General features: G+C 48.0%; 1 protein-coding gene across 2 annotated transcripts in view; it reads right to left on the bottom strand.

The window, feature by feature from the left end:
* Positions 1-14,625, bottom strand: part of PLXNA4 (plexin A4) — a 418,764-nt gene that overhangs the window by 96,935 nt on the left and 307,204 nt on the right. Inside the window, exons 5-6 of one of the 2 annotated variants that reach the window (XM_025045937.1) lie at positions 6,715-6,815; positions 5,330-6,372 (exon numbers count right to left, since the gene is read on the bottom strand). In XM_025045937.1, coding sequence (XP_024901705.1) covers positions 6,264-6,372; positions 6,715-6,815 — 210 coding nt within the window. In that variant the 3' untranslated portion in view covers positions 5,330-6,263. Of the gene's footprint in view, positions 1-5,329; positions 6,373-6,714; positions 6,816-14,625 lie in introns of those variants that run through there. The other variant, XM_015588415.2, reaches the window with a different exon arrangement.

Below are 14,625 nucleotides of genomic sequence, written 5' to 3'. Positions count from 1 at the left end.
CTTAAGAGAAGGTGAAGTGGGCTGGCTGTCTCTTCTCTTTGTCAGGAGGTAGTGCTGTCAGACCTATGTATTTCTGCTGAGGCTGAGGGGAGGTTAGGAGAGCAGAGCGGAATGGAGAGAGAGAGAGAGAGAGAGAGAGAGAGAGAGAGAGGAGACAGCGAAGCCACATCACAGCAGCAGATCCATTTTCTTCATAATCCAGTCAGTAACCAGGAGGATGCTGTCTATTCCTTGAGATATAGCCAACGATTTCTCTGATTGATTCTGATCAACTTTCACACTATACTTTATCCAACAGCCTGGAGCTTTCATGTCCCTTAATGTCAGCAGGTCCGCAGGCTTGGTGCACAGAAGCACTCTGTTTTGCGTATGCTGGGCCGCTCCACCCCACCTGGCCCGGGGTGGCATGACCACGCAGAGCGTGTGAATGCTGGTATAAGGGTGTGCATGTCTGGACTTCAAGCCTCAGAGGTAGCCCAGCTCCTCAGGCTGTCCCCAGAGAGCCAAGTCATTAGACTGGGAAGGACATTCAGGATGGATGACAGGACTTTCCTAATTCCTATGAGAAGATTTAGCCTCTTCTGCTGAGTTAGCATCCTTTGGTGATGAAAGCATGTGTTACATGTATGTGGGGAGGAGGGGGAGAAGGCAGTGGTTAAGAGAGGAAAAGCAAGTTTCTTTAATTCGTACTGTGTATCTGCTGAGCCACAGAAAGAAAAATTTGAATGTACTAGTATCTAGTCTGGGAGTCTCCTCTGGAAGGGAAGCTGACAACTTTTTGGCAAAGAGTCAGGGAAGACCACAGCACAGATTGCAGAGAGTTTGCCGGGCAGAGTGCTCCCCACACCTCCTCGTGTTTGTGTGGACGTTCTGCAAACAGCCGCGGGAGAGATCACTGACTTAGCAGGTTAGTGACGAGAAGCCCTTGGATACCAGGCTCTTGGAGATGCTTAGAAGCAGCAAGGAAGGACTTGCATTTTAGAATCGGTTTGTACTTCATTAAGGGGACACTCGGCCACGACTGTGGGACAAACTGTTCTCCGTACTTTCTCAGGTGGCCGGCGGGAAGCCACACACAAGGCCACTGAAGACGGCCTAAATGACATGGCTGGTTGGAGTTGCCCAAGGGAGGAAGACTTTCTAGTGGCGGGGTTGTCCCAGCCGCCCAGCCATAGCCTTCTGTCTTGGGGAGGACAGGAAAGGGAGAGGGACCGTGGAAGAGGCCCTGGGGTCTGACCCATGGCCTCTGCTTACACAGTCATTGAAATCAGGGCTGCTTCCTGGCACAGGGAGGGGCCTTCATGCACATTCTCTCCCTTAATTTTTTTAATGTCGTTTTCATTGCCATTTTAGAGCTGAGGAAACAGAATACAAACTGAGTCTGTCCACGGACAGGTTCTTAGCTTTAACCCATCCTTCTGCTCTGAGTAGCAGTTCTTTCCCTCTCCTTCCCTCCCCTCCTCTCCTCTCCCCTTCCCTCCCCTTCCCTTCTCTCTCTCCATCTTGGCAGAAATTGTATAAAGAAGAAATCGAATGAATCCTGAACAGTAACCTGTGCCAACCCACCCAGGGGAGGACATTCTTCCAACAGAAACAAATCTGCAAAGAAGAGGGTTCACCGGGGGGCAAGGGGGAGACTTTCTAAAAGCTGATCTTATCTTTCCCCTGTCGATGTCTTGGGTTACACGAGACTCCCAGGAGTGACTCTGAAGACCCTTCTTCACAAAGGTAACGTCTGGGCCAATCGATGCGGCTGTGTCTGCTGTGGGGTCCTGTTACCTACTGAGACTGAGATAGGCTTCTTGGCCTGGGATGGGAGATGGAGAGGGGCCTGGGGGCCTGCCAAGCCTGGTGGTTGGAGGGAAGGTTCCAGGCCCAGGACAGGCGAAGGCAGGCTGGGCTATAGGCTTTCCTTTACCTTCGCCCAAGTCAGAACAGGTCGGCTCAGGCACAAAGTGAATGCCATGGGAATAAAGTCTCAAGAGTCATAGACAAACGAATACCCAGCCTTTTGAAGCTATTGTTGCCATTAGAAGCTAGTGAGTCTGTGGGCTGGAGCTGGGGCCTGTGAGACAGGCCTCAGGATGACCCTCTGTGCTACTGGGGCTGGCAGGTCAGGCTTCACGGCGATGGAGACTGAGTAATGGGGGAGGGTTTCAATTACATGAGCATTTCTTAAGCCTGTGCCGTCTGTAACCCACCTGTGCCCTTGCTAGTACAAACGGCCCTTTCAGCCACCTGCGCCACCTGTTAGCAGGGGCCCCACCCTCAAACTATGCACATTCTCATCCTCTCTCCTTCTGTTCCTCTCCCTCTTTCTTTCTCTCTCTCCTGTACACACACCATACTTTCTTCTGCTTTCCCATCCCACAAGATTCCCAACCTCATACTCTCTCCAATGATGGGAAACGTTGGCAGAAGTGACAAATAAAACAGACATATCTTGACGCCCGAAGGAGCCCTCTTCCTGCTGCCCTTGGCCCTGGTTTTCCTGAAGGACATGCTCCCTGGGCCCTGCAGCACTCAGCACAGGGTCTCACCCATGATGTGTGCTCGTTCTAGCAGAGACGGCACCCCCTTCCCCATCCCTGCCTGGACCAGAAGCCTAGTTCCCAAAAAGCTTCAGGACACAGACAGTCTAACCTAGTCCCCTCGTGTCCCCCAAGCCCAGCAATGTGCCTGGCACAGAGGGACAGGGCCCATGTGAGTCCCACGGACAAGTCTGTGTGTGCGGGCACAGCTGTCCCATGCCGTGATGAAACCCACACACTTTTCGGCATGCTTTCTTCCTAGCAAGCTGAGGCACCAGAGTAAGCGTCTGCAGGCTCTCTCTGGTCCTCCCTAACCTTCTGAACCTACTCTGCCTGCCTCAGACTTTTCCCTTCCCTCCTGCTTGGCCCATGTCCTCATGTATCTCTCCCAGCCATGAATGTCCAGTTGGCAACTATTTAAAATAAAAGGGAGGATATAGCAGGAAAGGCAATGTCTGGCTTGGACCTGAACTTGAGCAACTAGGGAAGCAAGGCCCACTGGGAAGAATAGGAAGGAACATGAGAGAACGTTGTAGATGAGGGAAATGATTATGTCTTGATTGGGGTGTGGATTATCTGGCTGTTTGCATCTGTCAAAACTTTTCACACTGTACACTTAGGATCTGTGCATCTCACTCTCTGTAAATTTAAACATGATATCCTGATTACAAGCATCTGAGAAGTTCCAGAGACCTACTTCTTCTTCACCTGGCCATGAAGGTCAGGGGCGTCCTTGGTCATTAACTCTGGGAGGGAGGGAGGGGGGATTTGCTGAGTGTCACGGTGGGTGGGCAGCCTTGGCCCAGGGGTGCTGATGAGCTGAATCTTCCCAGAGGACTTGGGCTTTACGAGATAGAGCAGCACAGCCCCTCGCACCAAGGTCGCCACACAACCAGGAGGCTTAAGGCTACAGAGAACAACACCTTGACTCGGTGAAGCACCTTGGACTTTTATGACATCCTTTATCACCCAATTTTACCCTCACGCCACCACCATGAATGGGTAACAGGCTGCGGCTTCTTTGTAAACTAGGACGCCAAGTTTCTGATGCGCAGAGTTACAGTCGATCGTAATTATTTGTGGATTCTGTATTTGTGAATTTGCCTACTTGCTAAAGTTTATTTATAAACATGTTCCCAGCAGAGGTCCAACAAGGCAACACCACTCTGCCTTGTTGTTTCAGCCGTAGACAAGTGACCTTTTCGAGGTCTATGTAGTGTCAAGTTTTTCCCAATTTTGTGCTTTTTCTTGGGGATTTCACTATTTAAAATGGCCCCCCAGTATCATGCTGAAGTGCTGTCCAGTGTTCCCTTGTGCAGTAAGCTGTGATGTGTCTTATGGAGAAAATACATGTGTTAGATACGCTTTCTTCAGGCACAAATTATAGTGCCATTGGCTGTGAATTCAATGTTAGTGAAAAAATATATATTAAATAAGGTATCTTTAAACAGAAACACATAAAACATGGTTATGGATTGGTTGGTTGACAAAAATGTTGTGACCAGAGGCTCATAGGAACCTAGCTCTGTATTTTTCCTAGGAGCAATGGTTCTGTATTCACTAATTTGGTGTTTGCCGTGACTTTATAGAACAGAACTGCCATGAATAATGAGAATCAACTATTCTTGTCCACAGGCCCATAGCATGTTTGCAAAAAGCGAGGACTACATTCTATTGATTTCTGTTCCAGTTGTCCTTCCAAAGTCCCTCGTGGCTTTTGCACACTTGCTCTCACCGTGGCACGTTGGGCAAGGTCGGGGAGGGGCTACGAGCAGTAGCAGGAGCTCCGTGCTGAGTAACAGGCATAGAGAAAGCACTTGCTCAGTCCCTCTGCTTTCTGAGGGCCTGTGCTTAATAAGGGCTGTACCAACATGACACATAGGGATGAGCTTTACCAGCTTCAGAAAAAGACATGATGCCAGGTTAACAGAGGTGAGAAATATTGCAGCGGGAGCATCCACTGCTCAGAGGAGGGGAAAAATGCAATTAACGTAGAGCCATCTGGACAATCAGTGGGGGTCAACCAAAGTCATAAGAGGCAGGGGCCCCATGAGCTCTCAGTCCTTCCCCAACTATGTCCAGTGTCCTGTCCCACCCCCACTTTACATTTCACACACCCCACAGTTCACAGTGCCCTTTCACCCACATAATCTCATTTGATTCTCCAAACACTCAGCGAAGTGGGCGGGTCGGGCATTGCCATCTCCGATTCCCAGATGAGGAGCTGGGTTGCTATCCCAGGTTGCTGCACAGCTGGGGGGAGTGTGGACTTTGGACTTGGTGGCAGATGCCTCAGGTTCGTGCCAGTGGCTGTTTTCTCAAGGCCACGCTGATGGTAGAGATGCTGGCCGACGGCCTCCTTCGTGAACTGTCCGGACTTCACCCTGGCTGCAGTACGTCTCTGTTTCCTGCCCCTTGACAGGAGGCAGGTATTATGTTACTAAAGGGGAAACTGAGGTCATGCAGGAAGTAGTTCCTGGTACCTCCTCCTCTCATTCCTGTTTAAATTCAGCTTTGGAGAGGGGAGGCTGGCAGGTGGGCAGCACCTCTGCTGCCTTCTCACAGGGGTTCAGCTCTATGTGGGGCTGGCCAGCACCACCAGTGGATCAAAGCAGGATCAAAGCTGACACGGAGACCTGCTTTTGGGGCCCACAGGCATAGAGTGTCAGAGAAGGGCCAGCTTTTCTAACTGCCCCTGAACGATGCCAGGTATAAGAGCCCTCGCCAGGAGCAGCGGAGCCATCCTCAGCCAAGCAGAAAGTCAGCTGGCCTAAGGCCCCCAAGGAAGCCATGTGACACAGCACAGTCCCTTTCTGAGACGCCTCACTGTGTGGGACAAAGAAAGCAACTTCCATTCTGCCTCGCGAAGTACCATCTAGGCGGCTCTCTCGGATGGATCAGAGCCGATCTGCATTCTGAGTGCAGCGTCTTCCATCCGTTACGCCGGCCACTCTTAGGCTCCACTTTGCCGTCACCATACATGGCATCGTGTGCACTCCTGCGCCCAGTCTCCGATCATCTCTGAGCTCCATGCATTTCAGAGCTCATCAGTCCGTCTCGTCCGTTTCCCACCATAGCACACCTGAGGGATCTCAGACTTTCCCTCAAAGAACTCAAGGACTCATCACGCCTAAGACTGTCAGCCGGAAGTGGGAGGGTTCCTGTGCCCTTGGAGAGAACATATGAGAATCTGAGAGGGTGTTTCTAACTTTCGGAGGCAATCTTGGGTGGGGGTGGGGCAAGCTCCTGCCCCTACCTTCCTACAGTTCAAAATGACTGCTAAGTGTCATTGGTCACATTCAGTTCAGCCTCTTAGCCGGAAGTCCGTCTCCTTAATTTATAATGCTTGTGTCGAACTCACAGAGTGTCGAGTTTCAAGTGTTGACTTGCAGCCTGGGATTCCAGCAGCCACAGCTTGACTGGGACCAGATTCCATCAGAGGGTCCCAACGGTTGTGGGCGTCTCTAGTCAGCGATGCCAAGGTCTTTAGATCCCGTAAAGGAGGCCTGCGACTCTCCCCACATGTCTGGGCTGGTTGTCTGTACCTTACATCCCTCACTCAGTTCATTTGCCAGGCTACTATGTGTCCCCACTGTATACCATTACCTTCTTGCCACTTTTAGAGAACAGCCAGATGAGTGTCATGACAGCAGAGGGACAATTCTCAGGCACTGCACACTTGAAGTGTACACCCCAAGTACCAGGAGATTCTGGGCGGCATCGAAGAGTCTGTTAAGTGGACGTTGAATCACTACAGAGACAGTACGTATCTCGCACGTGATCGAGCGGCCCGTGTGAGCCCTGGGAAAAAGTCCAATTCCTTTTTTTCTGCTGTTCCTTCCTAGAATCAGTCTCCAGTCAAATCATAGCCATAAATGTCCAGAACCCCCTCGAGCCCCCCAGTGTGTCATCACCCAGCACGATTCTACACCCTGGCCCTTCATCATTCCCGTGCTGCCATTCTTATAGTTTTTAACGGAATTTGGCGATTTAAGGGGCTATCAGAACAAAAGAAGGGAGATAAAATTTGCAAATAACACAAGGAAGGAAGAGTAAGAAAAGACGGGCAGAGAAGAGAGAGCGAAGGGAAGGTGAGTGGCCACCGAGACGACGAGGAGGAAGAAAGCTCCGTGGGGGTAGGCGGGGGAGCGGGAGGCGGGAGGGAGCTGCGGGCGGTACTCACGCGTTGTGGAGGACACACCAGCCGCAGTGGGGATCGCCCGAGCCCAGGCACTCGCCGCAGCTCCGGTACTGACCGCACGACTCCACGGGGACTCTGGTGAGCTGGGACCCGACAACAAGGGAGAGAGCGGTCAACATTTTGCAGAACACACAGCAATTCACTAGAAAGAGATGGCATGCTCTCGGGCATATCACCCAAAACAGTGTAGGAACACGAAGGGGCCTGGATAGAGGGTCAGAACCGAAAAGGACCTTGATGACCATATTTGAGCAGGTGGCCACGTAAGCACTCAGGGGAGACGACACCTGTTATTTTCTTAGACACCTCTGGGAATAGACTTCATAGACTTCATATTAAATTATTAGAAAAGATACTTATATAGTCTACAGTTGAATTTTCTCACCACTGAAACCTCAAACATCTCCACATTCATCACGTACTTGTTTCTTATCCATGTTACAAACTCAGAAGTTTATTCTTTTCCCACGCTTGTTTCTCTTTTGCCATCAAGTGTCCCGCTGTCTTCCCAGTCTCCCTTCATAATTTTTGCGGTTCCAGAGGGTGTTTAACTCAAGGCCAAGACCTTCACTTTCTCTTTCTCTGTGGCTTTTAACCAGGTGTAATAAACTCGCTTTGTGGCTGTTACCTGCCCCTCTCTTTTTCTCATCCTGCTGGCCAACCGGCTCTGAACGTTTTTCACTGTGGGCCTTTCAAAGAGCAGCTGTTGCTATTTCTCGTCCTACCTACACTCTTCTCATGATTAGAGATTCTCTCTGCAACCCCAAAACTTGCTTTCACCAGACTCTTGTTAATGCAAAATGTTCTGCTTGACCCAAATGCTTCCATTTTTCGAACGTTCCTAAGCTCTTTTCCAGTTCTTTGTTCTCCAGTGTCCCTTTGCCCTATGTCTTTTTACGTGACTTCTCAGGGCCCCGATACATAGGAGGTTTTTAATAACAATACACAGGATCAAACGGAATTTTAGTTTTCTTTCTATAGCCTTGGTCTTTAGTCTTCATTTTGCCAGTTTCTTCTTTACAAAAAAAAAAAAAAAAATTTTTTTTTAAAAATCATTCTGTACCATTTGGGATACTTTTTTATACCTCAATGGAGGATTTCTTACCTAATCTTTTAGCTTGAACTAAGAGAATTTCATGTGGTCATCTTTTTAAATTTCTCACCGTCAGACAACAAACACTGAGAAGTATAAACCATGCTGACCCGACCGAGCCTCTGAGCTTCATGAGCAAACGCAGAAGCTGTAATTTCCCTGCTGCTTCACAGGGCATCTGCCTCTGCGAAATTATGCACCATTTGGCAGGGGCTCCTTGTAGCTCATGCACAGGCAAACTGCACCGGAGCCTGCTCAGTTTATCTCGAAACTCCCTTTTGGAATTACTTAATAATTAATTTCAAACCCCACACGATCTCTTTTTCCTTTCTACCTTCATTTTCTTATTCCCTTTACATATCCCTTTTTGTTTTCTTAAGCACAGATTCGGCGTTCTTAATGACCACCCTGCATGTTCGCTTCTTCCAATTTACCTTTCAGCTTCCTGTTCTCATTCTTGTAGCTTTGCTCTTGGCCTCGGGGGCCCTTTCTCTACGTTCTCAGATGTCTTTTTGGACATTTGGAATTTTATCTTTCTTTTCATTCCCGCTCATGTAATCGGCATGAGTCATGCCTCGGCTCTGCCTATATGCAACTTTCCCATTTTCGTAATTAATCCTGGCAATCAGTTTCTTACAAATTACCTTGCTGGCTCTACACGCAGCTAGGAACTTACCCTCTTCCTGTTGCCCCCTTAAATTTCTTTCCCCACCCCTTAAATGGGCATAGACATGCTGGTCATGCAAGCATATAAATAATGTTTCCCAGCTCAAAGTACCTGGACTCGTAGGAATTCATGAGTGGTAATGAGGTCCACAAGCTATTTTCAATATTTCCAAAAGGTGAATGGAAATTGAATTGTTGCTCTTTTCTGTTTGTATTCATGCCCAATGATGCATGTCCCGTATTAAGAATAGGAAATATATTATTACTTAATAAATGCAGTTTGTTTAGTAGGCAAAACCCTTTCAAAACATGATGCCCAGAGGGGGAAAATAAGTAATAAAAGGGGCCATAGATGGTGAAGGTTGGTAACATAAGTACATAATAATGTTTTCATATGTTCCAGCTGCTTGTCTAGCACTCCATATTTTGCATGGTCTTAAAGAGAAAATCATGGCTTGTTCAATCAAAAGCATTTTCTTGGTCTGAACTTAATTAATATCCTCCCCAGCCTCTCCCACTGACATGTTCTATAATCTGTCTTGGATAGATGTGCCATGGGGTTTCGGGGTGTGCAACATGAAGAGCCAGCTGCTTGGCCAATCTGACATTCTCAAAAGCCTTCGCATTCAGGTTTCTGCAAATATCTTGCAACTGGTGTTTAATACTGTTGATACCCCAAATCGTACACTCCTTCGTTTCCATTTTAAACAAGAGTCATTTCTGTTTGGTTGGAAAGAGTATAGGAGCTTGCAGAGCTAGGTTCGAATTCTGGCTTCACCACTTAACTGGCAACAAGATCCTATTGCTTCTGAGTCTCATTTTTTTCTCATCTTTAAATGCAGAGATAAAAATCTCTCCTACTTCACAGAATTTCCCGAAGCGCGGATGATCCCAAAGGTACGAAACTGCTTTATAAATGATCGCGTGTGTCACAAGTGATTATCTTTTACTCATATCCCCTTCTTCATTGATGAGGGCTGTCCCTTGCCCTCTCCCCCACACCACAGCAAACTGCTCTGCCAGCCCCCCTGGGCCTCCTGCACTCGGTCGGAACCGTAACACGCCTGAAAGAGCTTTTCTCGTTTTGTACCTCGATTGAGTCATTTCCTCCTCAAACTGCGATATCTGCCCCTAAAATGTCCGTTGCTCAGTCTCTGGGATGAAACCCTGGCATTACCCCAGCTTCCTGGACTTAGTTAGTGCTTTTTCCAGCTATTGTAACAGTTACATATTTTTCTTTGCTTCCGGTTTGGGTGGATCCCTGTGGGACAGGGACATGAGTCCTGGGCAGTTATCACAAGATCCAGCTTCTTTTAACTTTTACTTTTAGGATCTTTCTATCTATATATTCAGTCATTTTTTAAAAGTACTCTTCTGAACTTTATCTAGGGGTTCTCTATTCTTTTTAGAGCATGGACGCTGAAACTGGGGGTAGGGAGGCAACAGTATTGTGACAGACCAAGGAGAAAGGTTATCATCATTTGAGAGCTAAGTGTCCCCACCCCCACTCCACCCCCACACACACCTTTCCAGGACTTTCCTGAAAAAGGCCAGGCCCAGGGGAAGCTGCCAAGTCATGCCATCAGGCAACATTCTCCGGCATGGCCAAGCTCTCCCAGACTGATCCCAACCTATGTCATTGCATTAGTTCACTCTTCACCCCATAGGTAATTCTGGAAAGCATCAGAAATATTCCCAACACTTCAAGTCGCTTTTGAAAACTAGATTTAGTTCACCATTTATCTCGGTGCAATTCCATACCCTAATGGCTCTGGGTACTTTCCACACATCGCTAGTAAGCTGCACAGGTGGCCGGTGGTTTCCGAGCCACCTTGACATTATGATTCTCTCTCCCCAGATATCTAGATTCTCCACCCACACCGTATACCAGACAGAGCCGCCTCTCTCATTCCCCATCTCCGGTTCCTCTCCTGACCCTGGAACACTAACCACTCCAGATGCAGAGACACGCGATTAATTAAAACCACCCCACGCTGATTAAAGTCTTAAGCTACAGTGCCAGGCATGCTAATTAACTGAGTGAGGGAATGTAGACCAAGGAAGAGGCGAAAAAAGAGTCATGGTGCTTCTGCTTGGGAACAAATCACATGGCCATGTGACCTGAGCTATCTTAGTGATGGATGGTCCCAGAGACGACACAAGATTGAGGTCTGTCCCCTGGCCACTGGACCCCAGGGGAGGAGTTGATTGATGTGGCTGCAATAGCTTCTTTACTGTGTCTAAGGCAGGAGCCTCGTCACCTCTCAGAGTGCCCGTGGGCCGGGGGTGGGGGGTTGGATGGGGAAAGTCTCCTTGGGGGGAGGGATTAGGATGGGGTCTGCACATGGAGTTTTTGGTATGTTCTAGCGGCTTTGTGCCAAAACCTATTGAGCAGCATGGCAGTTCCCCCAAAAGTTAAACGTAGAAATTACCATACGATCTAATAACTCCACTTCTGGGTACATACCCTAAAGAATCAGAAGCAGGACTCGAACAAATACTTATACCCCCATGTTCACAGCAGCATTATTCACAATAGCCAAAAGGTAGAAACAACGCAAATGCCCACCGACAGATGACTAGATAAACAAAATGTGACCTCTCCATACAATGGCATATTATTCATCCTTAAAAAGGAAGGACATTCTGACACATGCTACAACACGGGTGAACCTTGAGGACAATATGCTAAAAGAAATAAGCTAGTCACAAAAATATAAATATTGTATGATTCCACTTACATGAGGCAGTCAGATTCATAAAGACAGAAAGTAGGATGGTACTTGCCAGGGACTGGGGGAAGGAGAAACAGGGAGTCAGCATTTAATGGGCACAGAGTTTCAGTTGGGGAAGATGAAAAGGTTTTGAGATGGATCGTGGTGACGGTTGCAGCACAATGCAAATGTCCTTAATGCCACCGAACACTTAAAAATGGACAAGATGATAAATTTTGTGTTATGTATATTTCACTACAATAAAACTTAAAAAAACATCTATTGGGTTGATGTGAGAACGCCCATTCTCCGCTCAGCTCCCCACGTCAAGGGGGAGAAGCTTTTTGTTGGTAGACTAATAAATTCATGTTTATGAAATATCCTGAGATTCTTGAGTGAAAAGATAGGCATCGCTACTCTTTTTTAATTTAATCTCAAATGGACAAAAGGGTTTTGGATGAATGTCTCTTATCGTGTATTGTTATATAACTGGATCTGTCATTCTCACGCTCTGAACCTCCACGTCCTGATTGGGAAAAATAATGTCACAGCCTTGTTCTACCCGGAACAGCTCCTCACCTCCCAAGCCCTCTAGGAGGCACAGGGAAGGCGCTTCGAATTCAAACAGTTCCAGTGAGGTCAGACAGCCCCTCTTGTGAACAGTTCTCCTGTTACTGCTCAGCCTCTGCTTTGTCATTTCTCACTCCCAGGTGTGACCAGAATGCACCTTCGTGCCGTCTCCATCCCTGCCCTTCTTTCTCCTTCCATGACCTTCCTGGGATTCACATTGGTTTGCTTTATCCTCTTGCCACTAAGGTAAATAAACTTCCCTCAATAATGTAGTATAGTTTTGTCTGGTTTCCGACTACTGTAGGTATAATCATCATCTCTCCTCCCTCACTTGTCCAGAGCCATGACCAAGGCCATGAATTTACAAAACCACGACCTGGGACAGGAAGACGAAAAGTGGTTGAGAACAGAGCAAAGGGGTTCACATAGGATTTCAACCCAAGGTCCTGGTCCTTAGAAGCTTTGCATGGTGATTGATGGAGCCCTTTGCCTGGAGAGCGTGGGGCCTGGGTGTGCTCGGGGCAGCTGGAGAAATTTTCCTCATTCCCTTGAGTCCTGGACCCCACTATCTAGCCCCTGCCTGGTTTCCCTGACATTTTGAAAGATGCTTTCCTCTGGCAATAGGGTCCCACCCTGCCTGTTGCCGTTAGCATTCCGAAGGGTGCCTGCTGCTCTGCTGATTACATTCAGAAATGTTCCATAGACAGAATGTACAGTTTCTGTGTGTGTCTCTAATTTGTTTAAGCATTTGACATTCTGGTCAAAATGTGAGTTATTACTCCATCTCTCCTCTTATAATTGGATGCTAATGCTACAGTGCCTACACTGAGCCTGATGGTGGGAGTTAATTTAAATGTCCAAAAGGCTTCTTAAGTACCCAATTTCCTTCAAAACTGTCAAAGAAGAAACAAAAAGAGGCAAGGCTATGCATTAAGAAACTCCAAGAAAGTGCTGGGGAGCTGTCAAGCTGTGTGGATGCTGTGCCTGGTGCCCACCGTTCCTCCATGCTGTCCTACCCAGCTCCCATCCCCAAGCACAGGAAGCAGAGTTGGGCAAAATCAGTCCTTTCATAGAAAATGAACTCAGCAATGCATATGGATCTCAGTGTCACAGTCTTGGAGAACCCTTCAAGGCCTCTCCAGGGACCTTTTCTTTGATAGCCTCTGGTCACCTTTTGGGCCTTGTTTTGCTTACCTGGAGCCGCACAGGGTTTTACAGAGCCTCCTTGTCTTCCCATGATAGCCTCAAAGCCCCTCACTGTCAGGACTTGAACTTGTGGTAAGTGAGCAGTGGCTCAGAAATCTGGCTTTATTTCAAGTCACTCTAGGTGCCTGAAACTTAGTCATTCACCTCCTCTTTGCTCAGAGGTGGAAGGTAATTTTGAATGTGGCAAACTGGCTAGAGAGGCAGAGAGGCTGGTCACAGGCTATGGCAGATTGTGTCATGAGTCCGAACACTTCCTTACTCCTCTAAAGTAGCCTCCTAATCCCCACCCACCACCCCCACCTGGCTTTATGGTGAACGGAGAGGTGATATAGATTTCCCTTGGGCTTAGTCTCAGGACTTGATTTGGTCAGTGGGATGGCAGCAAGTATAAGGCGAAGGCTTATGTGGTTGGCTTTGCCCTCTCGTGCTTCTGTCATTGTCCTGAAAAGAACTCCCTCATGTAGCTGCTTCCTCTTCAGCTTGGGCTCTGAAAGAACCAATATAGGGCAGACTCGAGCCTAGCACGTAGAGAGGAGATAAGCCCAGCTGGTGCAGTAGCCTGAAGCAGGACTGCCAAGCTGAGCTTAGCCTAGATCACCTGATACGCAATGGCTCTCAGATCCATGAGTATGAGAATTAATGCTTACTAAGCTTGGGGGTGGTTTGTTACACAGCTTTATTGTAGTAATAGCTAACCGATACAATAGGTGCTGGGCAGAAAGTCACACCAGGGTGCAGTCTCATGAAAGATAGAGGGAAAAGGCTAAATGGAGGAGGGGGTAAGGTTGCAGTGTGGTAATTTCTAACCTGAGTATCACACAGGTCTAGATAAACATGAGGTTATAAGCACCTGGTTGCATGGTGGGCAGATTATTAAAAACTGGATCTAACATGACAAATGACTTTTTTCCCCCCAATATCTCCCATGCTGACCAAGCTCTCTTAATTCCCTGATAATACATCTGCAGATCTCAGGCAGGCCTAACTCTGAGTAAAGCACCGGAAAAAGATTCTGGAAAGAGAATACAGTTCTCCAGATGTGAATAGCTGAGTGGAAGAACAGATGTTCCTAGGACCCTCTCTACTGACGTTCTGGCTGCCCCAGTGCTGGGAGATAATTTTATCTACTTGGCAGCAATGAAAGATCCTCCAGAATGTTTGCCTTGAACTTTGTAATTCCTTCTGCTTGTTCTCTGGCCGTGGGGGCTAATCCAGCAGGGGCCTCACTTGAGAGCAGGCTGATGGCAGCAGCGCTGGCCGTCACCATTGTCCCCATCTGCCTTTAGGCAGGAGTTCTGGGGTCAAGGTCATCGATGCTCAGAACAGCAAGGACAGTAGCCCCAGAGCACGAGGCTTGGGGAGGTGAGGTTCTGAGCTCAAAACCATTCGGGGTGTCGGGGTGACCTTGAACAAATCCCTTCCCCTCATTATGTCTCCACTGACTCATTTTTAGATAGGGGGACCCTACTCTGCCTCAGAGAATTAGTCACAAAATACTCCTAATACAAATGGCCTGGGAAGCTCTTTGCAAATGAAAAGTAGCAGATGTTGTGGAGGGCTGCAATTTGCTGCTATTAATAAGTGTAAATGCCTAATAGGAAGCCAGTTTGCTCTGGAAGCTCGGACAGCCAAGGAGTGAGCGTT

The sequence above is a fragment of the Pteropus alecto genome, unplaced genomic scaffold (assembly GCF_000325575.1).
Source record: "Pteropus alecto unplaced genomic scaffold, ASM32557v1 scaffold22, whole genome shotgun sequence".
Classification (NCBI taxonomy): domain Eukaryota; kingdom Metazoa; phylum Chordata; class Mammalia; order Chiroptera; family Pteropodidae; genus Pteropus; species Pteropus alecto.
This window is presented reverse-complemented; position numbering and strand designations above follow the sequence as displayed.